At 39.9% G+C, this 26,395-nt stretch overlaps 1 protein-coding gene across 4 annotated transcripts in view; it reads left to right on the top strand.

Moving 5' to 3' along the window:
- Positions 1-26,395, top strand: part of sgms2a (sphingomyelin synthase 2a) — a 93,885-nt gene that overhangs the window by 37,139 nt on the left and 30,351 nt on the right. For 3 of the 4 annotated variants that reach the window (XM_059965378.1, XM_059965380.1, XM_059965381.1), the window contains one exon: positions 11,328-12,018. The exons of the other annotated variant lie outside the window; for it this stretch is intronic. In XM_059965378.1, the coding sequence (XP_059821361.1) occupies positions 11,576-12,018 (443 nt within the window). In that variant the 5' untranslated portion in view covers positions 11,328-11,575. The remainder of the gene's footprint in view (positions 1-11,327; positions 12,019-26,395) is intronic. 4 annotated transcript variants of the gene reach the window in all.

Below are 26,395 nucleotides of genomic sequence, written 5' to 3'. Positions count from 1 at the left end.
GACTTAATAGAGGTATTTAAAATTATGAGGGGGATAGATAGATTTGACGTGGATAGGCTTTTTCCATTGAGAGTAGGGGAGAGTCAAACAAGAGGACATGAGTTGAAAGTTAAGGGGCAAAAGTTTAGGGGTTACATGAGGGGGAACTTCTTCACTCAGAGAGTGGTAGCTATGTGGAACAAGCTTCCAGTAGAAGTGGTAGAGGCAGGTTTGATATTGTCATTTTAAAAAAATTGGATAGGTATATGGACAGGCAAAGAATGGAGGGTTATGGGCTGTTTGCAGGTCGATGGGACTAGGTGAGAGTAAATGTTCGGCACGGACTGGAAGGGCCGAGATGGCCCGCTTCCGTGCTGTAATTGTTATATAGTTATATTAGTGTTGGCAGGTTATTAGAGAAACTCTGTATCCAGTCCTTACTCATTTTACTAAATTGTACAATGGTCAGGGACAGCCCCAGTTACCAACAGCACAACTGGTGCAGTTGGTAAAGCTGCCGCCTCACAGATTCAGGGACATGGGGTCTGTAATCCAGTGCTATCTGTGTGGAGTTTGCATGTTTCCATGTGACAGCGTGGATTTACTCTGTTTCCTATAGTTTCCTTCCTCATCCCAAGGGATGTGCAGGTTGGTAGGTTAAGAAGGTCACTGTCAATTGTCCCTAGTGCATGAGGAATTAATGGAAATATGGGGAATATAATGGTATTCATGCAAAAGAATACTTGATAGTCAGCATAGACTCATTGGTCTAAAGGACCTGTTTCTATGCTGTATGAGTCTATGGATATTGGCACTAATTTATTGCATAGTATCATAAAAATGTTTTTTTTGTGAAAGCCAAATATTCTTTGCTGAGCATCTTGCCATTTGCCACATTGGTGTTTCCTTATCGGTATCTAGTTGAATGGTGTTTCCACTGCATTGAAATGTTTAGATGTTGCCCACTGTATACCGAATATCATGGTCTTCACATGCTGTATTCTGTTAGTCTTTGGGAAGTGCTCTGTGGCACTGTTTCCTGCACCAGTCACTTGCATTTCATTCTGACCTCTAACATTGTGGTGTGGAGTTCACATCTTCTCACTGTGACTGTACTGAGTGTTTTGGCTTCCTCCCAAATCCAAAAGACACATTGGTTGGTAGGTTAATCTGTTAGGAGGGCAGTGGGAGAATCATGGGTTTGGGTTGTTAATAGGCATAAAAGAAGGATGGATAGATCAGGGAAAATGAGTGGAAGAATGAGATTGATGCATTTGTTCCTAGAGCTAACATGCATTCAGTGGCAAATAGCCACCTTTGTCGTCAGTTAACATGGAAATAGATCCCTCTGAGATTAGGATGTTTGTAATCGATGTGGTTAATTTTGTAGGAAGTTACAGCAAGAGCTCTCTGTAAGGTTCAGTCCATTGCCATTAATCCTGTGTATCATTGAGCATGTACATGATACTAAGTAATAAATTAATTCCAATGGTCAGACTCAGGCCACAGAGAAAGAACACTGTAATAAAAAAGGAAATAAAGTAAAATGAAAATTTAAATGTTTCTATTTGATCATTAACTGTCACCTGTGACATGGTATGTAGCATGACTTGGAAGTTTCCGTATTCATACACCATTCCAAAATTCCATGTTATGATTCCATTGAGGTGATGCTGTAGTGTTAAAAGTGTTGTTTATTCTCTCCCAGGTGGATATAAAGGATGCTGTTGGCACTGTTTACAAAATCAGATAACGTATCTTTGAAGTCCTGGAAAATAATTACACCTTAATCAGCATCATTAAATGCGATTATCTAGTCATTTTCACACTGCCATTTATGTGGCCTTGCTGTGAGCAGGTTGCTGTTATCTTTCCTACATTATGATATCTACACTTCAGAAATATATAATGCTATAAATTAACTTGTGAGTTATGTGCTTGTGAAAAGAGTTGTCTTAACATACGTCTTTTATATGCCTTTGAACTACTGACAGTAACTTTAGAGAACAAAATCTCACCGTCAACGAAACCAATAGAGAGAGAAGCAAAATTCACTTTTCTGAGTGGCCAAGAGACGACATCTTTGCATGGCATTCCTAAACATTATCTACTCAGGCATGCTCCGTGCTGAGTGGCTGTAATATTGAAAGGTAACAGTATCTCCAGAGTTCATTGATTAGACCTTAAATTAAGCTGGTTTATGAAAATGGATACACGAGAGCCTGCAGATGCAGGACTGTGCAGCAATGCAGAGATGCTAGAGGAAAGGTAGAACATTACTGTGTTGTGAAGTTCTGTGTTCTTTGTACTATGAAATCGTTGGGTCTGGCAGCGTAAATGGAGGGAAGAAGACAATCAATGCTTCAGGTTGAGTCTATCTAGTCCACATGAAGGGTTTCATTTCAATTTCTACTGTTCATTTCCCTCCATCAGTACTGCCCGACCCGCTGGGTTCCTCCAGCGTCGTATGCATTCTGGGGTTTGAGAATACTGAAGCAGCTGAGTCATCTGAAGTTTTCACTAATTTGTTCCAACAACATTCTGGAAAGCTCGGATCCTTCGGGGGGGGGATCAAATTTTAACACACTGAATGCAAAATCAAAGAACATCCAATGTGTAAAAATGATATAAGCCTTTCCAGGTCAAATTAATAAAGACCTCAGTTACATGTGTGTTTACCAAATTAGCCACAGCTTTGAAGTTCTGAATCAATATTGATATACTCAGATGAGTCAACTGAAAATATCGCCATACTCGTATTTAATCTCATCAAACTTGTAAAGTACATTTTGGTCACTGGCAGTGCCTGCAGTATTTGTTTCAATGATGCAGAACCTAGAAGCATGTTTAAAGAAGTACAACTATGTGGTTATTTTGAAAAAGATTTGGTTCTCACTTAGTGGGAAATGTACAGTGCTTTGGTGTAATGCAGTATTAGAACACTCAGATGGAAGTGAGATCTTGTGAAGGTGTTTGAAAGCCAGATATATGTGATGTCATTGCGCTTGTTAACCTGAGCAGCTCCTTTCTTGGTTTAAGCTCCAGGGGTTTTATTTAGTGTTATCGACAGCAAAGTTATGAATAGTTATTGCCCGAAATAGAGCAAAATTTGGAAGAATACATAGCTGTTTTCTGGTTTCATCTTGCCACAATGTTGTGGGGAGAGTAATGGGAACTAAATTCTTCTCTCTTTGTTTGGAGAGGGGTGGTGGTCTGTGTGAATGGGGGTTCTCTCTTGCTGACCTTTTAAATGTGCAGGGAGTGTTACAGCAAGGGTCATGCTTGAACTCCTTTCTAAGGAGCCAGCCAACCTGGAGACGTCCGGATTCCAGTCCCTTCGCTCCAGTGAATGCACAGAAGGTCTCCAATGACCTGTGCATGCACAACAATTACAGCTTGGGGTGTTTTGGCCCGACAGGAGTTTGAGTGAACTACATTCTTTCCCAAAACCTTGATAAATCCCATTCAACAATTCTTGACACAAACCTAGACAGATGGAGGTGCACTCCATGTGCCAGAGCTGGTTTGATTTTCCCTTAATCAATGTTATTTCATCAAGAAAGACGTGCAGAGTGGAAACAGGCCCTTTGGCCCATAGAGGCTATGCAACCATGAAGCACCTTAATCTTACACAAATCCTGTCTTATTTACTAGCTCTTCCATACTTTCCCTACACACTCTCGGAATATAGAGTATTCCCAGATCCCTCTCCGTGTTCTTCCGTTCACCGTGTAAGTCCTGTCCTGGTTTGTCCTCCCAAAGTGCAACACTTCCTGGCATCATTTAATAATTGTTTGCATTATTTCCATATTACAGCAGTAACTACACATACAAAGCACCTTTGTGAAACACCTTTCATGTCCTATAAAGGACATATAAGGTGCTAAACAAGGTGCATGGTTGATTATATTGAACAACATGGATCAAATTAGGGTTTTAATGTTTCTTAACCTCAACAAGAGGGGGAGGTTTAATGACTTGTGGCATAGTAATATAAGCAAATACACCTTGCAGCACACAAAATGCTGGAGGAACTCAGCAGGCCAGGCACCATTTTGGCCTAAAACGTCAATGGTACTTTTTTCCGTAGATGCTGCCTGGCCTCCAGAGTTCCTCCGGCATTTTGTGTGTGTTGCTCGGATTTCCAGCATCTGCAGATTTTTTTGTCATTTCAAGTAAACCTTACCTGCACTTTAAGCCAGGTTGCAAAGGTAATTTAGCAATACGTTGCATGGAACAGTGCAAGACATAACATCATAGTATAGTACAGAACACAGTCTTCTAATCTAGTTATAAGATGATGCAAACTATAATGAAGGCTGCTAAAGGTTAATCATTTATACTTATTACTCTCACAACATGATTGGAAAATATGAGGTCTTTTCTTAGAAGGTTAAGGAGGTTTGACATGTCACCAAACATTTCAGCAAATTTCTACAATTTACTGTGGGTGGTGGGGTGGAGACATGCCCCTACCAAAGGAGGTGTAAGGTGCTCCTTCCCCACATTCCCCATAGGGATGTCTTAGTTGACTTGCCTGTACTTCCTTCCAACCCCCAGGCCTCATCTTGTATGAAGAGCCAGTAGTGCTGTTCACTCTGCTGACCCACGACTGTGCTGCAACACACAGCTCAAACCACATCATCTAGTTTGCCGATGACACGACCAATAAAAGTGACTTGACTTGCTATACTATTTACTTTTTAACTTGTGTCATAAATGTACCTTTTTATTTGTTAATTGATTTGTGGTAATACAACTTTTTGTGTTGAATGTATGACTGTATTGTACACCTTGCTCCAGAGGAATGTTGCTCCATTTGGCAGTACACATACATATGACTGAATGACAATAGGCTGAACTTGAACTTGAATTTGAAGACTGATGAGAGTGCAAATAACTTCCAGCCATACACTCAGCAGCTACTTTATTAGGTAATTCCTGTACCTGATCAAGTGGCCATGGAGTGTATGTACATGGTCTTCAGCTGCTGTAGCCCATCCATTACAAAGTTTGATGAGCTCAGCATTCAGAGATACTCTTCTGCACACCACTGTTACACATGGTTATCTGAGTTCCTGTCACCTTCCTGTCAGCTTGAACCAGTCTGGTCATCCTCCTCTGACATATCTCATTAGCAAGGCAGAGCTACCACTCACTGGATGATTCTTTTCTTTTCTGCATCTTTCTCTGTAATTTATAGAGGATGCTGTGCATGAAAATTCCATTTCTGAGATACTCAAACCAAATTTTCTGACACCAACAATCATTCCACAGTCAAGGTCACGTTGATCACATTTCCTAATAAAAATTATTTGGCCCATCAAGTCTGCTTCATCAAGTCTGCTTCTGCTTCGCCATTTCATCTGATCCATTTTCCTCCTCATTTCCATTTTAAATGGATATCCCTCTATACTGAAGTGCTGTCCTTTGGTCCCCAACATAGGAAACAACTTCTCCACATCCTTAATAATGGACTCCGCCATCTTCCCGACCACCGAAGTCAGACTAACTGGCCTTGTAATTTTCCTTCTTCTTCCTCTCTCCCTTCTTGAAGAGTAGAGTGACAGTTGCAATTTTCCAGTCCTCTGGAACCATGTCAGAATCCACTGAAACTTGAAAGATCATTGCAAATGCCTCCACAATCTCTTCAGCCACCTCCTTAAGAACATTGGGGCTGTACACCATCTAGTCCAGGTGTCTTATCTAACTTCAGACCTTTCAATTTTTCAAGTACCTTCTCCCCAGTAATGGCAACTTCACCCTCTTTTCTGCCCGACACTCTCGAACTTCCAGCATACTGATAGTGTCTTCCACAGTAAAGACTGATGCAAAATACTTATATTCATTTCATCCACGGTTTCCCTACCCCCATTACTACTTATCCAGAATCATTTTCCAGCAGTCCAATTTCCACTCTCGACATTGGCTGGTTAGATATTTGCATTAACAAGTAGATTACAGGTGGTCTGAATAAATTGACCACTTAGTGTAATTTCAGCTGCAGTGACAGCATTTAGATTAGAAGTGATGTGGTTGTACTGGAGGGCTTGCAGGGGAGAATCACCAGGATTTTGTCTGGAATGGTGTGCTTCAGTTAGTGGGGATTGGATAGGCTGGGTTTGTTTCCTTTACAACTCAGGAGATAGAAGGGTGACTCAGTAGAGGTGCGGGAGATTATGAGAGGAATGGATAAACATTCCCCATTGTAGAAATGTTTAAAAGTAGAGGGCTTGTGTTGCAGTAAGTGATGGGGGGAATTGAGAAAGATTTTGTTGGAATTTAGAAGGTTCTTCCTGAGGGGCTGTTGGAAACAGACTCTCACAACATCTAACAAATATTTAAATGAGTATTATGGCTTACCAAGCCACAGAAGGCTACAGACCAAATGCTGATCAAAGGTGTGTTCACTTTACTAGAGCCGGAGCTTGGACTATTGATCTAGAGGCATACGGTCAAATTCCGACAAGGCAGCTGGTGAAGTTAAACTCAAATAATTGAACTAAATCTGGCTGCATTTGCGGGCAGCAGAGTGGTGCAACTAGTGAAGCCACTGCCTCACAACACCAGGGTTCAGATTAGTGTCAGTGTGGAGTTTGCGCATCCTCACAGTGACCATGTGAGTTTCCTTGTGTTGTTGTGGTTTTGTGGTGAACTATGTGCCTGTCTGGACACGCCCCCTGCTGACTGCTCCTGTGGCTCCTCCCACAGGCCCCTGTATAAAGGCGATCTGAGGCCTGACACTCGGCCTCAGTCTCCAGGACATAGTATGATGGACACTCACTCCTGGTTCCTTCTTCCAGTCAATAAAAGCCGATATCTCGCCTTACGTCTCAGTGTGAGTTATTGATGGTGCATCAGGTTTCCTTTCAAATTCCCCAAAAAAAAATCTGCAGGATGTTAGATTAATTTACCACTGTAAACTGCCTCGATTTGTTGCTGAGTGGTAGAATTTAGCTGATGTTGAGGTGAATGTGGAGATAATAAAATAGGAGTACTGAGGCTGCTGACGATCATCGTGGACTCTCTGGGCCAAAGGCCCTTTTTCCTTGCTGTGTGACATGAAAAAGGATTAATATAGATGGGTGCTTGATGGTTGGCATCCCATGGTGGGCCAAAGGGCTTACTTCTGCGCTGTATGATGCTGATTCTTCTTTGATAAATAATGTGGAAATAATTATTCAAGAGTAATATGTCAGTTTGAAACATATTTCTTTGTAACTACTAGTAATTCTTCTGTTTTTATGACTACAGCATTAGTTGAATTGCTGTGAAAACTATGGCACCAATTTCCTTCTAAGAGGAACATCAAATCTGGTAGAAAAAATGTAGAATATTTGGAAGGAAAAGGTAAATCAACTATCTTCCATTTGTTTTCCAGTAACCTCCTCATTGGAAGATGTTCTTGCAATGAATGGTGGTAAGCATTTTGTTGGCATCCATTGTCAACTTTCAGTTAGTAATAGTGACAATTTTTTGTGATCTAAACATAAGTCTGAAGTACCTGGCTTCATTATGGCCAGAGCTGCATTTTGGTAGCAACTTTAAAATATTACCTTTGTTGAAGAACACAGCTGTTTAGTACTTTAACCTGCTAGGGTGGAGATAAATGGAATTTTGGCTTGATTTTAGATTTGTACTGACCTGTTGACATTAAATTGCAATAGTGTCTGGACATAATAGAAGTAAAATTAATTGGATCTCCTGCCATTTGTACATCTGGCTGTTGAATAACTAAATAAGCTCAGTTGTTCACTTTGGACAGAATACCTTTGGCTTGAAATGTTAATGTTTCCCTTTCACCGATGCTACTGAAAATGCTGAATGTTCCCTGTATTTTCTGTCCTTATTAGCTATTTAACAGCTGGAATAGATGAAGTCCTGATGAATGGTCTCGGCCCGAAACAAAGACCCTTTATTCATCTCCATAGATGCTGCCTGACCTGCTGAGTTCTGCCAACATTTTGTATGTGCTACTTTAGAATGGATAGGAAATTGGGAAGCTCAATGTTTTGTAAGGGGTAGCTGCATTTATACAGTAGCTGGCAGGTCTGGCAGCTGGCAGGTCAGTATTTTCTGATTTTTCTAAAAACAATCAAACCTCTAGTATTAAGCCCTCAGTACAAAGATCCAGGCTGTTACTCTATAAGAAAGCTGTATTCTCAAGAGATGTTGTCCCGCCATCCAAGTAACAGATTCCATTGTACACTCTCTTCCTGAATTAGAGCATTGAGTTTGAATTCACTTGTGAACGTTGAAGGGCAGAGCTACAATGGCACAGCGACTCCATCAAGCTCATTTGCATAAACAGCTTAATTCCTACTTTTGATGTCTCTCTTTTTCCTTTTCAGGGTAATGGAGGGGGTGGGCTTGAGATTCCAACATTTTTACTGTCACTCATTCTTTGGGACACTTCTGTTTTCACGGATGTCTGTGAGGAACAAGAATTTCAGGATGTATATTGTGTGCATTTCTGATATTAAATGGAACTATTGAATTAGTGAAGGCTAACGATCTCTTTTACCTTATATTCTTCACTTTACATAAGAAGATTACACTCTTTCCAGAGCACATTCCCAACTGATGTTTGCACTTTGGAATTTTAAGTGATAAATCTTCATAGTTTTGGAAGAAATTGTTGCTCCATGTGGTATGAATTAACAATATTCCCTGAGTAAAGGATGGGGAGTGAGATTTGTTCCAAAGGTGCTATGATGACTCAGGAGCTGATGATTTATCATACGTAAATCTGCAATTTTGGCAACCAGTATTACTTAGTAACCAGTAGAAGCTAAGTAACAACTTATTAAATATCATCTGCCTTATTTAACTCCCTCAATCTCAGTAACTTAATGGTCTGCTGATTGTACTTGTTGTTTTTACACTCGAGGATGATGTATTTTACCAGTCTAGGACTAATGCAGTAATCTATTTTCTGAATTCAAGATATTTTCATTAAACAATACTCTCAAATACGTTTGTACTAAGTGGGACTAATTCAACGTAATACAAACAAAGAACGGGAATGGAAGTGAGTCCCAATATCCATTAAACCTGCACTGGTACTCGTAGCTGATCCCAAACTTTGGGTATGTCTTTCTTCCCAGTTGTCTTGCGATCTCATTCTCTTGGCTTTTGAAGCTCTATGTATCTCAGCATCAAATAACTTCAGAAACTGAGAATCCTCAGGCAGCCCTCTGATTTAATGAATTCCCAAGATTTTTTTATCTCTTGGAGTAGAGACCTTCCTCTGCATCTCATTCCCAAGTGCCAACCACTTATCCTGGCATCTGATAAATAAAGATTTTTTTAAAATAAAGATCTCAGTCACATTTTGTTAAAATAGCCAAATGATTCCAATATTAAGTTGATATTTCCCATTTCAGAATGTCCTAAATTGATTTTTGTTGAAGGCAAAAGATGACTGTCATCTTAATTTTGCATACACAGTAACCGTGTCTGAGAAATTGTTGAGATTCATTAGCTGTGGTGCAACAAAGAAGTGCTAGTGACTCACTGAATTCCTGATCTTGCTTGTGAATGAGAAATTATCAGTGGTTCTATTTTTGATGGCAGGATGGGTGGGATCTTGGTTTTCTTGTAATAAGCCATACCGCCTGTGGTGCAGCATCCCAATGATCTACCAACGGTGCTGCACTCAAGTGTTGGTTTGGATTTACATACTCAAGTGTTTGAGTAAGCTCATTAACTTGCTAACACGGGATGCAAAGTTACAAGTTGAGTTTATTGTCATGTGCACAACTACAGTGAGGTCCAGGTGCAATGAAAAATTTGCTTGCAGCAGTGTCATAGGGGTACACAAAGCTCTAAGAATATCAATTGTATGAGACAGTGAAGAGAGAGGGGAACAAAGAAATGAGTAGAGACAAGTCCATGGTATTGCAGGAGATGGTCTGTAGTGTTTCCATTGCTGAGGTAGGATTAGGGTTGTGCAGGTCAGTTCAAGAACTGATGGTTGTAGGAGATTAGCTGTCAATAAGCCAAACTAACAATTAACCCACTTAGTAATAACAACTAACATTTCTGCTGTTATAAATCAATTGGCTGAAATTGAGTGGCCTTCAATTTGCAAATGCATCTAGTGTTAGTTTTCTCCAGTGTGTGTTGAGGGAGTCCTGATTACTTGACCTGTGCCAACATTTTATATTTAATCTTCTGGCCAAGCATTTAAATCTATCCACAGGACTCCCCTGGAGGGTTAGGTTCATCGGTCTGAACTGAGCCAGTTCGATCCCAAAACTCAAAATTCTGTACAGTGCCAACCAAGACCCATTAGTTCAGAAATCCCACAATTTCTATATGTTGAAGAGATTTCTCTGTATCTCACTCCTAAGTGTCAACCATTTCAGAATCAGAATCAAGTTTAATATCACTGGCATATGTCATGAATTTTCACAATATACCTTATACTAATGATATTAGTCCTAATTCTGATTCTAACATGGTTGCCACTTGGGATTGAGATGCAAAGCAATCTCTTTATTTCAAGAAATTTATCCTTTAACATGAGACTACTTCCTTAACTGGACTCACCACCAAGAGGAATCAGCTTTTTTGTCATATAATCTGTCTCAGAGAGAAAAGGTATAAGTGGAAAATGGCTGGATTGGTGGCTCTGGTTTTGGCAGAGGGCCAAAGCTGCCTCATGTATCCATTTTAACATTGTGAACATTGACTTCTCTAACTTCCGTTAATGCCCCTCCTCCCCTTCTTACCCCATCCCCGACATACTTATTTGTTTGCCTGTTCTCCATCTCCCTCTGGTGCTCCCCCCTCCCCCTTTCTTTCTCCTGAGGCCTCCCGTCCCATGATCCTTTCCCTTCTCCAGTTCTGTATCACTTTCACCAATCACTTTTCCAGCTCTTAGCACTTTTCCCCCTCCGGTCTTCTCCTATCATTTTGCATTTCCCCCTCCCCCCACTACTTTCAAATCTCTTACTATCTTTCCTTTTGGTTAGTCCTGACGAAGGGTCTCAGCCCGAAACGTCGACAGCGCTTCTCCCTATAGATGCTGCCTGGCCTACTGTGTTCTATCAGCATTTTGTGTATGTTCGTGTACCTATGCTGGACGCTAAATGGAGATCACGAGATGGTGAGGATATGTAGCTGTGGTAGTGATGGTCCTACAGTGGTTACCTAAGACTGCAAAAGATTGATGTTCAATATGACTACCCTCTGGAGAAGTGATCACTGTTCTGATAGCTCATTGTGTGGCGATGGAAAGTTGTGGCAGGATGTTGTGATTTTTTTTGCAAGGACATAAAATTTCTAATATAATCAACACCTGTTTAAAACACAACTGCTTACCTTTGAGCTTCTCTTCACAGGTGTGGTTTTAACGGCACTGGAATGAAGCAAGCATTGCATCAATCCTACACCTCTACTGTACCCTTTACTCTGGATGCCACCCTGTGTGTGAACAATTGGCCACTTGGATTGGTGCAAGTTCCTGCACCATAATACAATTACCTCTAACGAATGGACTGGTGGACTATAAATAACTACAGTGTTTTGATCTCAATGTTCAGCTAACAAAAATGGACTGAAGGCCTCTTAACAAATGTAATGAGAGTTGATGGAAGTAACTGAAGCTTTAAATCTTGAAGACAGTACCAGTGAGCAGAAGGTCATGCCTTCCAGTGGACATGCCAGATCCACATTACTCCCTGTTGTCAATGAGACCTCCAAGTCTAATAATGTACCAAATGGCATCAGGAAAGGCCAAAGGAATGCAAGAGAGTTTATCCAGATCTCTGTACCAGACACAAATCGAAAATTCCTAACAGAGTGGTGGAAGACGGGTATTGCCTTTACTTATGCACTTTTCAACTTGATAATGACAAGTGTTATGATCACTGTTGTACATGAGAGAGTCCCTCCTAAGGAAAAGAACCCTCCCCTACCTGATACTTTCTTCGACTACGTGAACCGGGTTGAGTGGGCTTTCAAGATTTCTGAAGTCAATGGGATGATCCTGGTTGGTCTTTGGACAATTCAGTGGCTACTCCTTCGATACCGGTGAGTGACCTGTCATTGAGTTCTAGAATCGTATAGCAAGAAAACGGGTCCTTTAGCTCATTGTCTCCAAGTCTATAATCAAGTGCCTATCAATGTTAATTCCATCTGCCAGCATTCCTCCACAGTGCTTGTCTTGATAATTACTAAATGTTGCAGAAAAGACTGCTTCCATCACCCACATTGGTAGATGTCTGCTAGATTCCAAGCACCCTTTGGGTGAAAGATTTCCTCTAATCCTCTTACCCTTGACCCTAAATCTGTGCTCTCTAAATGTTACTGCTTCTGGGGGAAAATGTCTTGCTGTCTTCTCTAGGCCTGTCATAATTTTGTAAATCACTATCAGGTTCTCTTCCAGCCTCACCTTATCCAGTCTCTGCTCATTAATTCCAGGCAATATGTTGATAACTTTCCTCTGCACACTCTCTAGGTCAGTTGTGGTCTTGCTGATGTTTGAAGATTAGAACTATACATAATAAACTAGCTATGCCCTAACCAATATTTTCTAAAATTGTACTATAAGCTTCCTCCTCCTGTAGTTTGTGCCCTGGCTAATGAACAAGAGTGTCTTGTATCTTGTCTGCAGGTGCTGCCATTTTCAGAGTTTCTTGGACGTGTATGCCTAGGTGCTCTATATCTCAGTACTCCCATTCTGAAACAGGATACAAATAGATTGAATAATGGGCAAAAATCTGGCAAGTGGGGTTGAAAGAGGGAAAATGTGAACTTTTTTGAGGAATCAGAAGGTGGAATACTTTCCAAATGGGAAGGCTATTAATTTAGGTGTAAGTCTATGAATCACAAAAAAAATAGGCAGGTCAAACAAGTAGTTAGGAAAACAAATGGCATACAAGAGAAATTCTGCAGGTACTATAAATCCAAGCAACACAAAAATGTTGGAGGAACTCAGCAGCTGAAGTAGCAATCTACGGGAAAAAAAGTAAACCGTCAACGTTTTAGGTCAAGACCCTTCATCAAGACTGGAGAAAGAAGATGAAAAGTCAAAATAAGAAGGTGCAGAGAGAGGAGGAAAAATACAAGGTAGTATGTAATAGGTGAAGCTGGAAGAGGTGTGAAATAAAGTACTGGGAAGTTGATTGATGAAATAGATAAAGGGCTGGAGAAGGGGGAATTAAATAGGGGAGGACAGAAAACCATAGAACGAAAGGAAGGGGGAGGAGCACCAGAGGGAGGTAATGGGAAGGTAAGGAGATAAGGTGAGGGAAGGAAATTGGAATGAGGAATGGTAAAGGGGTGTGGAGAGCCATTACCTGAAGTTCAAGAAATCTATGTTCATGCCATCAAGTTGGAGGCGACCCTGACAGAATATAACTGTGTGGCCTCATTGCAGCAGTAGAGGAGGCCATGGACAAATAACATGGGGCTTTTATTACAAAGGGGCTGGAGGTTGTGTTACAGTTGTACAGGGTACAGGGTGTCAGTAAAGCAACAGCTGGCATGTTGTGCAGTTTTTGGTCCCTTACCTTAAAAAGAGGTATGATATGTATTGAGACAGTTCAAAGAATATTTTATCAGGCTAATTCTTCAGATGAGAATTGATGTGTATGGTTGGCCCATTGAAAGAGGCTAGACAGTTTGTGTTTGTATTTCTTAAGAGTTTAGAAGAATGAGTAGTGACCTTCTTCAAACATATATAATGTCCAAAAGGGATTTTGATGATGTACATATTGATATCTTTCCACTAGTGTTAAAGTCTTGAACAAGGTGATGTAGCTACAAAATAAAATAGAAACTTTTCTTGGATGGTAATTGTATATTTAATATTTCATAAATATCTGAGTAATCTTGTGTATATTGTTTGCTTTAGCATTATTGTTCTTTTAAGTAATAAATAACAGGTTATAAGTAAAAAAAAACATGCATTACATATGTCATCACACTACCACGTGGTAAGTGCACATCTCACTTAAAGTAACCAAGAATTTAGACTCACATCTCCAATTCCTGTGTCTTCCTTTGAAGTGGCTGAATGTTTTGAGGTTACAAGACACAACAGTGATGACGAAGTATCCTTAAGAAGAACCAGAGACAGCTACCAATGTGATGAAGCACAACAAAATGTTTAAACTGAAAAAAAAAACACAATGCAGCAAGATATGGAGACAAAAAACGCAGCCCAGAAGGTGCAGAGACAGTCAAATTAGAAAAAAAAACAGTGTAGCTCATGTTGTTTGGAAGGGAAGACATGACAAAGTACGAAAATGGAAAAATTGACAGTGAGTAAAACAGTGAATACCGAGTGATAATGATAATAAATAAAAAGAGCAGAAAGGCTGACTACGTCAAAGAAATTGATGCATTTGATTATACAAAAGATAACTGGAATATTTATATTGAGCTAATTGAATAACATTTTGAAGAAAATTAAATAGCCAATGAGACATAAGTACCAATTTTGCTGAGTGCATTAGGGTTTAAAGGCAGTTTGCATTGAAGTTTGACTGCTCCAACCAAACGACCAGACATAAGCTTCGCTGAAATTGTGAAAGTAATGCAGGCACATTTAGAATTAATCACAAAATCCCAGGTGCTGGAAATCCAAGCAACACACACAAAATGCTGGAGGGACTCAGCTGGCCAGGTAGTATCTATTGAAAAAGTACAGTTGTTTTGGGCCTGAAACATAGACTATATTTTTTCCATAGATGCTGCCAGGCCTGCTGAGTTCCTCCAGCATTTTGTGTGTGACATTTAGAACTAAAGCCATTGGTAATTTTCTTAAATGGAACTTAAAAGGAAAGGGAATACATTTCGCAGTATGTAGCTGAATTGAAGGGATCACCTGAGTATTGCAGTTCAATGATGAGCATAATGATGCACTGAGAGATTGTTTAGTTTGTGGAATCTAACAAGAAAGCATTCAAAAACAGCTCCTAACTGAAGAACAGCTTACATTTAGAAGAGCAGTTGAAATTGCTGTATCAATGGAAACAGCAGACTGGGACACAACTGAGTTGCAGCCAGGAATGAAAGTGAGCGAACAAAGTTGCAACATCTAAGCAGAAACCCACCTGGCTGAACAAAAACAAACTTTACCATTTACCAGGGACACACATACACGAAACAAATGCACGTTTAAAGGTGAAACTTGTAGAAAATGCAACGAAGTAGGACACATACAAAGAACATCTCAGACAGATGAAAGTAAATGGATGGCACAGGGAAGAGAAAAAGCTTAAAAGTCAAGGTGCAGTTTCAACAAGCACACTAATCTGCATGCCGTTGATGAAAAATCTGATAATGATGGAAGTAACACAGTGTAGCCTTGAGATTTACAGTGTGAAAATTAACAATAGAGTGCAATATGGCTATGCCAGAGGTGAGACTAATTGAGGGCTTCTCAGACAAGGAGGTTCAATATTTCACCCCTGGACAGGCAGTCCTTGCGAGGGACTACAGAGGTGATTAAAAGTGGGGACTTGGACAGTTTAAGTACAGAACTGAGCCACTTCCCTATGCAGTGGAGATTGTGTCTGGTATCTTCTGGAGGCGACACATGGATCAGTTGAGAGCCGAGTCAATTGTTAGAGACAAGAGGTTGCTAGTGCTATCAGAACCATATCCTGCAGTCTCAGAGTCAACTGCAACCACCACGGAGGAGGCCCTAGAACCTGAAATTGTTTCACTGTCACAAGTCTCATCCACCAGAGTGACCCCACCTTGTCAGGAAAACATTATTCTACAAGAATAAGAAAGTCTCCACAGCAATTAAATCTTTAGGCCTGAATAGGACAGTTTAAAATTTACTATTATGTGGATGCCTGTATATAGTAGTGGTATTGTATAATGCACTGTGAATGTAGATGAGTTGCATTCTTTATTGAGTTGGAGTTTGTAGCTATGCAAGGAGTGTGATGTATCTTCTATTTCAGAAATATTTGAGTAATATTGTATATATATATATGGTTAATTAAGCATTATTGTTTATTTAAATCATTATGATTATATGTATAAGTATGTGAATTGCTTGCTACCATGTATACATGGCTTGCTTAAAGTAAACCCAAAATTAGACCTGCATTTTGGACTCCTGTGTTATAAAATGTAACAGTAATGAATTTTTGGAATTCTCTGCCCAGATGGTGGTAGAGGCCATGTCATTAGATATATTTAAGATGAGTATAGATAAATATCTGAGAGATTAAGGATTATAGGGAACTGGTACAGAAGAGAGGAGCATAGATCATATTGAACAACAGAGCTGTTGGGATACTCCTACTCCTACTTTCATGTCTTCTTATGTCTTCATTGCTTCCTTTATTGGCTTCAGCCTCTGGAACTGTTTCAGTTGGCTCTATTCATGGGTGTTCATGCATGGTTGGATAACAATCGAATTTGAACTTTGATTAAAATTGAACTTGGTTCTTGATGACTTTGCCAGAGGTTCTTGGCAACTTTGTTTCTCAATTGGCCTGGACCCTTTCTTGACTTAGGACACTTTTCAAAGTTTAAAGTTCAAAGTAACTTTATTATCAAAGTATGGATAGTTGCCCTATACTGCCCTGAGATTCATTTTCTAGTAGGCACTCATAGTAGAAAAAATAAATTAAACACAAGCTATTCCATTTGATCAAACCCTCCTTAAACCCCTTACATCCCCCTTGTACTCAGAACTGCTGACATGTTGCCATGTGTGTCAAAATTAGTGTAGTACCAATTTTTAATATGACTTCCTTAATATATGATATGGAAATTTCTATTTGTTTTCAAAAAAATGGTTTGTGAATTTCAGCTATTGATATTCATAGAGTTCTTCATGATGTTAGGCCAAAAAGACTTCATAGCACTAAACACTATTTCTTATGTAAATATGTTCTTGTTTCTCCCTATTACTTTAAGAATGGCAACCCTTGTGTAACCTACCAGTAAGAATTAAAGGATATGGTTTGTTAGTGGCAGTAGTAGTAGTTTGTTGAATGTCCTAACAAGAGCTGTTCAAAGTTCTGAGGGCAAGTATAAAATCATCCTCCCACCCCCACCCTGCATTCCTTGTTTCGGACTTTTTTCCCTCCATGTTAGCCAACGTTTTATAAGCAGTACTTAGCATACCTCTGCACAAACTTTAACCAGGAACATAACAGCAGAGTGGGAGTGGAGCATTTGGTTTTGTGACCTTGTTTTTCATTCAGTAAATATATGTTTGATCTTTTCCCTCAACAGCATTTTTGGTCCATCCATTTGTCCTTTGATTGTCTATTATCCTGAAACCTATTAGTATCTAATTTTCAATATAATCAATGGCTAAGTGCCCACGTACCTATGGAGGACACAATTCCACAGATTTAGCACCCTCTGAATGAAGAAATAAATATCTCTTCACTTCTGTCCTATATTGCCAATCCCATATATTCAGATTATTTGCTCCTGGTTCTGGATAGAGCTGGGTGGGGGGAACAAGCTATGTATATCTATCAGGACCACTCATTCTTCTAAACTCTGGAGAATACAATCCTAGACTATTTATTCTCTCCTCATACAGCAAGTCCACTGCTCTGGGAATCAGTCCAATAAATTTTTACTGCACTCCCATGAAAGCCAGTTAAGGAAATGAAGGAAATGAAGATTGTATACTGGACTCCAGGTGTGGTCTCCGTAGACCACATTTAATGTGAGTCATCTTTATTCTAACACAAATTTCTGTGTGTAAAATATTCCATGTTCCTTCCTCATTGTCTGATGCACATACGTGAAAGTATACAGTGACCTTGAGTACAAGGATACCCGCGTCTCTTTCCATGTGGACCTTTTCCAATTCATTTTTCTGCCAAAATGGATAGCTTTCTTTTCCATGCTGCTCGCTCAGTCTGTCTGTCTATATCCCAATATTCTGTTTCAGTATTCCCATTGCCATGTTATATTGGGTTCCCCCATGCCAAATCATTGAAACAGATCTAGAACAGCAATGGAGCAAGCATTGATCCTTGAACTAGAATACAAGACAGCAGGAACAGGAATATTCCACACTCATCCTCTCAAAGTTGTCCTAACAACCATGGCTGATCTACCCCAGGCCTCAGTTCTTTTTCTGTATTGGTTCCCCATTGGCCATTCTAACCTTAGCCAGCTCCATCATGGGTATTAGCCTCCAGACCATCGAAGACATCTTCAAACTGTGATGCCTCAAAAAGGCAGCATTCTTCATTAGGGATCCCCCATCACCCAGGACATGCTGCCTTCTCATCACTGTCATCGGAGAGGAGATACGGGAGATAAAGACACACATTCAATGAATTAGAAACAGCTTCTTTCCCTCCACCATCAGCTTTCTGAACAGACAATGAACCCACGAACAATACCTTACTATTTTTGCTCCCTTTTTGCACTACTTGTTTATTATTTTTCTATACAGTTATATATTTTTATTATAATTCATGGTGTATTTTTTATATTTCACTGCACTGCAGATGCAAAACAGCAGATTTCATGACACTATGTCAGGGATAATAAACCTGATTCTGCCGAGTTCCGATATTTCAGATAAAAATTACTGTGGTCTTTGAGTTAGTCGACCAGAGATTTCAGTTTTGGGAGATTCCTGATTTTTCGCTGGATTGCTTTAATCAGCCTAAATATTGAATGAGTTGCTAAATGATCTTAGTGGTCTATTTTCTGCTGTTTTATAGAACCATCATGAAGCTGTAGGAATTGGGCTAACATAATACTCTATACACATTTTTAACAATATCAAATAATAGTCTTTCACGTGTCCATATTTGAAATAATGGGTTCTTCACAAAATGAAACACCATCTGCCAAAATAAACAGAATGTAGCAGAACACCACCAGGTATACAAAATTCAAGGCATCTTTCAGTGATTCAGGCCAAGACCAACAAATGTGTAATCTCAAGTTGGTCATTTTAACTAAAAAAGAACAATTTGTTGGATGGATTTAGCAGAAATATCAAAGTCAGGTTGCTTCATTGTTAATCTAAGTGTGAACATTAAGATGTTTCCTGATTATAATCAATTGGCACTATGTGCAGAATTAGTAGATTGAGATCTACAATCTACCATGAAGATGGTGAGAATTAGGCACATTTTAGTTTAAAGTCTTGAATACTTCCTGTATAGTATAAGATTAAACATAGAACCTTCCAAAGTCAATTTCTTTTTCATTTCTCTCTTATTTTATTGATGTCATTATGTGTTTTGTCATTTACAATATGTATTAATACCACACTATTTATTTTGTTTCTAATTTGAGGGCAGTTTCTCTGCTTAATTGGGCTGCAACGTTTTCCTATACATGTTATAGTGACTAAGTGTCCTTGGCTCAAGCTTGCTTGGAATGCCCTGAGGTCAAGAGATTTTTGAGTAAATGCAAAGTATTATATCATGCTGACTTGGTACTACTTAGTCAGAGACCTCCCATTAAAAAGCTGGTTTTGTTTGTGCCAATATTTATTCAAGACTTCTTCACTCATAAAGAGAAAACTGAAATCACAGAAACATAGAAACAGAAAACCTACAACACAACACAGGCCCTTCGGCCCACAAAGTTGTGCCGAACATGTCCCTACCTTAGAAATTACTAGGCTTACCTATAGTTCTCTATTTTTCTAAGCTCCATGTACCTATCCAAAAGTCTCTTAAAAGACCCTATCGTATCTGCCTCCACCACCGTTGCCGGCAGACCATTCCACGCACTCACTACTCTCTGAGTAAAAAAAACTTAACCCTGACATCTCCTCTGTACCTACTCCCCAGCACTTTAAACCCGTTTCCTGCAACCATTTCAGCCCTGGGAAAAAGCCTCTGACTATCCACACGATCAGTGCCTCTCGTCACCTCTATCAGGTCACTATCTTCTGTCACTCGGAGCAAAGACCGAGTTCACTCAACCTATTCTCATAAGGCATGCTCCCCAATCCAGGCAACATCCTTATAAGTCTCCTCTGCTCCGTTCCTATGGCTCTCACATCCTTCCTGTAGTGAAGCGACCAGAACTGAGCACAGTACTCCAAGTAGGGGCTTACCAGCGTCCTATATAGCTGCAACATTACCTCTCAGCTCCTAAATTCAATTGCACAATTGATGAAGGCCAATACACTGTACGCCTTCTTAACCACAGTGTCAACCTGCACAGCAGCTTTGAATTTCCTATGGACTCAGACCCCAAGATCCCTCTGATCCTCCACATTGCCAAGAGTCTTACCATTAATCCTATATTCTGCCATCATATTTGACCTACCAAAATGAACCATTTCACAATTATCTGGGTTGAATTCCATCTGCCACTTCTCAGCCCAGTTTTGCATCCTATCAATGTCCCACTGTAACCTCTGACAGCCCTCCACACTATCCACAACACCTCCAACCTTTGTGTCATCAGCATACTTACTAACCCATCCCTCCACTTCCTCATCCAGGTTATTTATAAAAATCACGAAGAGTAAGTGTCCCAGAACAGATCCCTGGGGCACTCCACTGGTCACCAACCTGTCTACAACCACTCTTTGCCTTCTGTGAGCAAGCCAGTTCTGGATCCACAAAGCAATGTCCCCTTGGATCCCATGCCTCCTTACTCTCAATAAACCTTGCATGGGGTACCTTATCAAATGCCTTGCAGAAATCCATATACACTACATCTACTGCTCTTCCTTCATCAATGTGTTTAGTCACATCCTCAAAAAATCAATCTGGCTCATAAGGCACAACCTACAAAGCCATGCTGACTACTCCTAATCATATTAAACCTCTCCAAATGTTCATAAATCCTGCCTCTCAGGATCTTCTCCATCAACTTACCAACCACTGAGGTAAGACTCACTGGTCTATAATTTCCTGGGGTAACTCTACTCCCTTTCTTGAATAAAAGAACAACATCTGCAACCCTCCAATCCACCGGAACCTCTCCCATCCCCATTGATGATGCAAAGATCATTGCCAGAGGCTCAGTAATCTCCTCCCTCACCTCCCACAGTAGCCTGGGGTACATCTCATCCCATCCCAGTGACATCCAATCATTGATTCAACTTGTATTTTTGCTGTACCTTAAGAGGTCTGGAAATATTTCAGGTAACATTTCATAGGTAACAGGTAATGATTATTGTAACAGAAGAGAAGAATACTACAACGTGTGTGATGTTGGGTGGAGATTAATAGTAGCATCTTAGAGAATTATTGAGTTAAACAGCATGGAACCAGGGCTTTCAGCCCGTTGAATTCACACTGATCAGTGGACAGCCATCAATATTATTCCCATCTTCTAGCACTTTGGCCTAGGTGAATGTTTTTGAAAGCGCTTGTCCAAGTTGGAGATAATCTACTAAAAAAAGTTCTCCAGCATGCTATGGTAATTTTGAGCTGCAATTACTATTGATAAGTAATTGGTAACAATGCTTATGGTTGTTTTTTTTTAAACAAAAAGGAAGTCTCTTACTTGTGTGCATTCATTGTTTTGCTATGAATAAAATTATAAGAAGTTGAAATAAATTAAACATTGTAAAAAACCCGTTCAAAAATTATTGATAATTTTTAAGACAATTGAAAAATAACATCAGTTTCAAATAGTATTGTTATTGCACTTCATATATAAGTAATGTGCACATGAACTTATAAGCTTTGCTGTATAGAAGCCCATGCCAACTGATCAAACTATTTGCTATCCTAATGCTGATATGTACATTTCTGTGAAGATTTCCAACTTTATGATCCAACGTCATATGCTTTTGCAAACATCCTGCTGTCAGTAAGCTGGCATGAGATGTACCTTGTGAGAACATCTCACTGCACTTGGGTTGTAAAAATCAATCACTGCTTCCTTCACCAGTAAATATAATTGTTAAGTATCTTTTTTGTAATTGTGTGTGTGGTTTGAAGAATTAAGTGGACAACACTTCATGCTGTGTGTCAACAACAATTTTGTGCTTGTCATCTTGGGCACCTGAGCCATCGGTTTACATTATGACATTTCTTAGCGACTATCTCAGGCATTGAGTGCCTCTTTTGGCTGAGGTTGACCATGGATGTTCATGATATGCAAGCCAGGGCAGAATGACATGGAGAGCAAGCTGTTGCCCATATAGCAGGCCCCACCTCTCCATGCAGCTGTTGCATCCAAAGGAATGGCAGAGACTGATACTGTTTGGTATCAACAGCATCATAGGATTGCCAGTCAATGTTGAGCTCAACGTAGGATCATCTTAGGGATTACAGCTCTGGATTTTTCCTCAGGATTTACTCCCAAAGCCTTCCCCGTGAAGGGTTATAGCCACAAGGCAGCGTAGGTTTGAGGTAATAATTTTCCTTCTCATAGATGAGCTGCCTACAACGGCTGATGAGCTCCATCTGTCCAAAGCAACTAGTTTTAAGGCACCAGTAACCCACTTTTGCCCATTCTCCTGTTAATGGAAACAGTTCTGTGGGGCTTGGTAGCTAAACCATAGGTAAAGGCTTGGAGTTGGACCTGCTTGTTAGAGGCTATTTGAGAAGCATGCAGTTGGGAGCATTTAATAGTAGTGGGAGCTTATCCCCACTACCATCACCCTGGTTATAACTACCTTATGGAACTTATCGCAGGCAGTGTATTCTATATCATAGAGAGTATCACTACTCGGGTGAAAAAAAGATCCATGTAACTAGGACACAAGGATTATTACATTTGTGTTACTTTTTTCAGTGGTGCAATGCATTAGATTAGGATCTGATCAGAAAGCTTGCATCCCCAGCAAAGCACCACTCCTTTAATAATGCACAAGTGTTACTCAAGTTTGTGGAGTGCGACTTGATCTCATAATCAACTGACTCTGAAACAGATAGCCACCCATTGAGCCAAACCTCTTGCTGAGTCAAAAAATAGATGAAGTTAATTACACTTTTAATGAAGAATAAGAAGAATAGTTTTAAGAGGATATTAAATGTTCGATTGGAATAATTTACCACACAGAGTGAAAGAAATAAAATCTTTTTATTTTAACTTGAGATGTGTCCAGATATCATATTTTGCATTAGGGTAGATGCCTTATATGATATAAGCCGAGGTTAAACTTTGTTCTTAAATTGTAATTGACAAGAAGTTTTCTGTTTTCATCACTGCCCGGTGATGCAGTTCCAAGTACACCAGACTCAACATTTGCTACTCTGACTATGGAGAAACAGATGAGGCAGTGTTAAAGCTCTAATCCCCAAAAGCTTTTCTCTTGTGTTCCATTACTCAGGATGTTCAAGCATTCTGAATTCCTCCACTGATCCAGGAGTAGATATTTATGCTCTTGTTGCATGTACTAAATCTACAGTGAAGGAACAGACCAAAATGAACACCAGTTCTAAACTTTAGTTCCATTGGACTCATTCTAAATGAAATTCAGAAGTAGAGTTGAGCCCACACATGTGCAATACCCTGGTTTAAGACTATGCTTTATTTTATTAAAAAACACAAAATGCTGGCAGAACTCAGCAGGCCAGACAGCATCTGTGGGAGGAGGTAGTGACGATGTTTCGGGCCGAAACCCTTCAGCACATTCCCCCTAGCCCATTTCCCTTCAGCCTATCAATTCCCAGCTCTCTACTTCATCCCTCTCCCCACTTCTTATCCCCCATCGACCATCCCATGTTACCTCACTCCTGATGAAGGGTTTAAGCCCGAAACGTCGTCACTACCTCCTCTCATAGATGTTGTCTGGCCTGCTGAGTTCTGGCAGCATTTTGTGTTTTTTTATTTATTTCCAGCATCTGCAGATTCACTCATGTTTATTTTATTAATACATTTATGCTGTTGGATATTTTATTTTCTGTAGATTTTCTCAAAATGCAATATGTTCCTTTAATTACATTATACAATCAAGTAATTAAAAAATCGGTTGACAAAATCAGGCTTATTGAATTAGCAATAGGGTTTGTCTTGGGAATATTCTATAGAGAGCACAGGAAAAAGAGTAGGGCAGCCATTTTCTAGAGAGAGAGAGAGAGCAGGATCGAAAGAGGAGAATGGAAATGCAGAGCGAACATAGTAGAAGAACGTGGTGAAGTGCTCACGGAATCCATTTGGAGAAAGTCCCACACCTTTTCCTTGGACATTGTGTGTTTTTTTTTCCCCTGGGTTGGGTTCTCAGTGCAAGACCATTTCGGTACTTGAGTAAATGAAGTGAAACAACCTAGATTCATTAGACAACAATGAGCTCCAATGATTACCTGCACCTTATAGACTAAAGTGTGCGTATATATATACACGCACACACACAATGGGCCATGTTCTTTATAGTATTTTGTGTTTGTTATAGTTTAAAGTAGTTTGTCAATGCAATTTCAATTTAAGTTTATACTGGTGTGAGTTAAATTATTGCTTCCTGGCAAACAGTAAATTTGCAGTGTGTCAGTGGTCATACAAGTAACAAGCCTACTTTCCCTTAAAGGGACATTGAAACTTTTATATTTCTGTTTACCCTAATCATATTTACCCTGGGCACATTCATTCATTGGAAATGGCCTTTTCATCAATATTCCCATGCATTCCCGAGTTACGTTGCTGTTCACAGTAATAGATAATTCATTTCAAGCCTGTGGTGAGAGGGTTACATTCTGGCAGTCTCAAACGGGATGGGATGCTGGATGAAAGTTGTACTATGGCTGTATAATGATTGGATAGCCTGTTTATTTGTGTTCAAGCCTGAGTTATTTTAGTGCAATTTAAAGTGCATCATAATTAAGGTACTGTGATTTACATGCTGCTGAGGGTGAAGACATTCAGTTCAAGTTGCTCACTTTTCTGAGGAATGAAGGGAAAATTCTGACGGATGTAATAACTCAACTAAGTCCTTCAACTGTTATTCTGAATTCTGAGCTGGCCATTACTGATCATTAAATGCCATATCATATCTGTTGAGATCCAAGGTTATTGTAAGCAGAGAATGTTCTCTGGAGTCACAACCACACCAAACGAAGAAGAAGAGTGTGAGGCTTGGGCTGAGCGGACATCTCACATAAATGGCAGTGCTCAGACAATTTAAAGAAGCAGAGACTTCTTCAAATTTGTAACAGAAAATACCAGGCCCATCCCCAGTTAAGTTTAACAGATCTTGCCGCTGATGTAGTGAGGTTCCTTAAAGCAGAAAATCCTTTAGCCACCTCAAGCTAACTATATGAAAGCTCTGGAAGATGCTTTTGGCACTACTGAAATTTCAGCTGATCTCAGTGTGAAGTTCAGACAGACATTCTAAGAGGAAGGAGAGAAGATGATTTTCTGCCTTTTCAGATTAGAGAACCCGCTGCAATGTTTGAGCCGCAAAGGGGATATTCAACTCTCTGAGATAAATCGCTTGAGTGTGGAGCAAGTTGTGAAGGGCACATTATTACAAGATGTGGTTGCTCTATGTACTTGAATGACCCACAAGATGCGTGATCCACCATCCTCTACAGAGCTACTCAGAGAAATTAAAGAGGAAGAAAATATGATTAAGGGGCGAAATGTTTCCAAAAGCCAACTTAAGTCTTCAGTGGTAGCCTGTGTTGCTAAAGTGACCCCTGATGCCACAGAAGTAGGGCTTTTGAGAAATGAGGTGTAAGTATTCAAGCACAGATGCTCCGTTGATGTCTGCTCAAGTTTCAACTAGATGTGACGCATCCACTGGAAAACCCGACCCACCTGGGAAAATCACAAAGTGGAGGAATGTTGCTGCAAAGGGTTGCTTGTTTGAGGATAGGCCTGGAATTTGCTGTTACAACTGTGGAGAAGACGGACATTTCAAGCGAGATTGTGAGGACTCACCACAGAAAACTTATCTCTGGTATGTGTCTGATATGAAGGAAGGACTGAAAAAAGCTTATGAATTAGCATTGGTTTCTGCTAGAAAACAAAGCTAAGAAAACAAAAAAAGTGATACTATTAAAGGATTAGATTTCCTCAACTGATCCTGGAGATAGACTTCTAATAAGAAATTTAGGACTACAAGGGAAGCACAAGTTAGCTGACTGAGGGATCTCTACACCTTATAAAGTGGAGAGTCAGATGCCAAATTTGCCAGTTTTTCAGTAGAAACCAGAAGATGGACATGCTCCTGTAAAAGTTCTCCTTTGGAACCAGCTTTTACCTCTAGTGCAGGAAGTACGTATTGACCTAGAGTTTGATATAGAAACTACACCGAGCAAAGGAACTCTGCAATGGAGGAGTAGAAAAGAAAGGAAACAAGCTGAAGATAAACCAAACAATAGTATGGTTATGGTGGGAAGAAGAGAATCCAAATGTCCATTGAATAATATACAGACTCGGAAGATGAGGAAGTTGGAGTGTGGTATGACTTGTCTCATGCAAACCTCCCGAAAGGTGTTGATGAAGACATGTCTGAATCTTTCAGGCTAGACATGGGTATAGTGGGGAGTACAACCACTGGACAACCAAAAGTAATATTAGATAGTGAAGG

This window comes from Hypanus sabinus, chromosome 3, assembly GCF_030144855.1.
Source record: "Hypanus sabinus isolate sHypSab1 chromosome 3, sHypSab1.hap1, whole genome shotgun sequence".
In the NCBI taxonomy this organism is placed as follows: Eukaryota; Metazoa; Chordata; class Chondrichthyes; order Myliobatiformes; family Dasyatidae; genus Hypanus; species Hypanus sabinus.
Note: the sequence above shows the minus strand (reverse complement) of the source record. Positions and strands in the feature narration are given on the sequence as shown.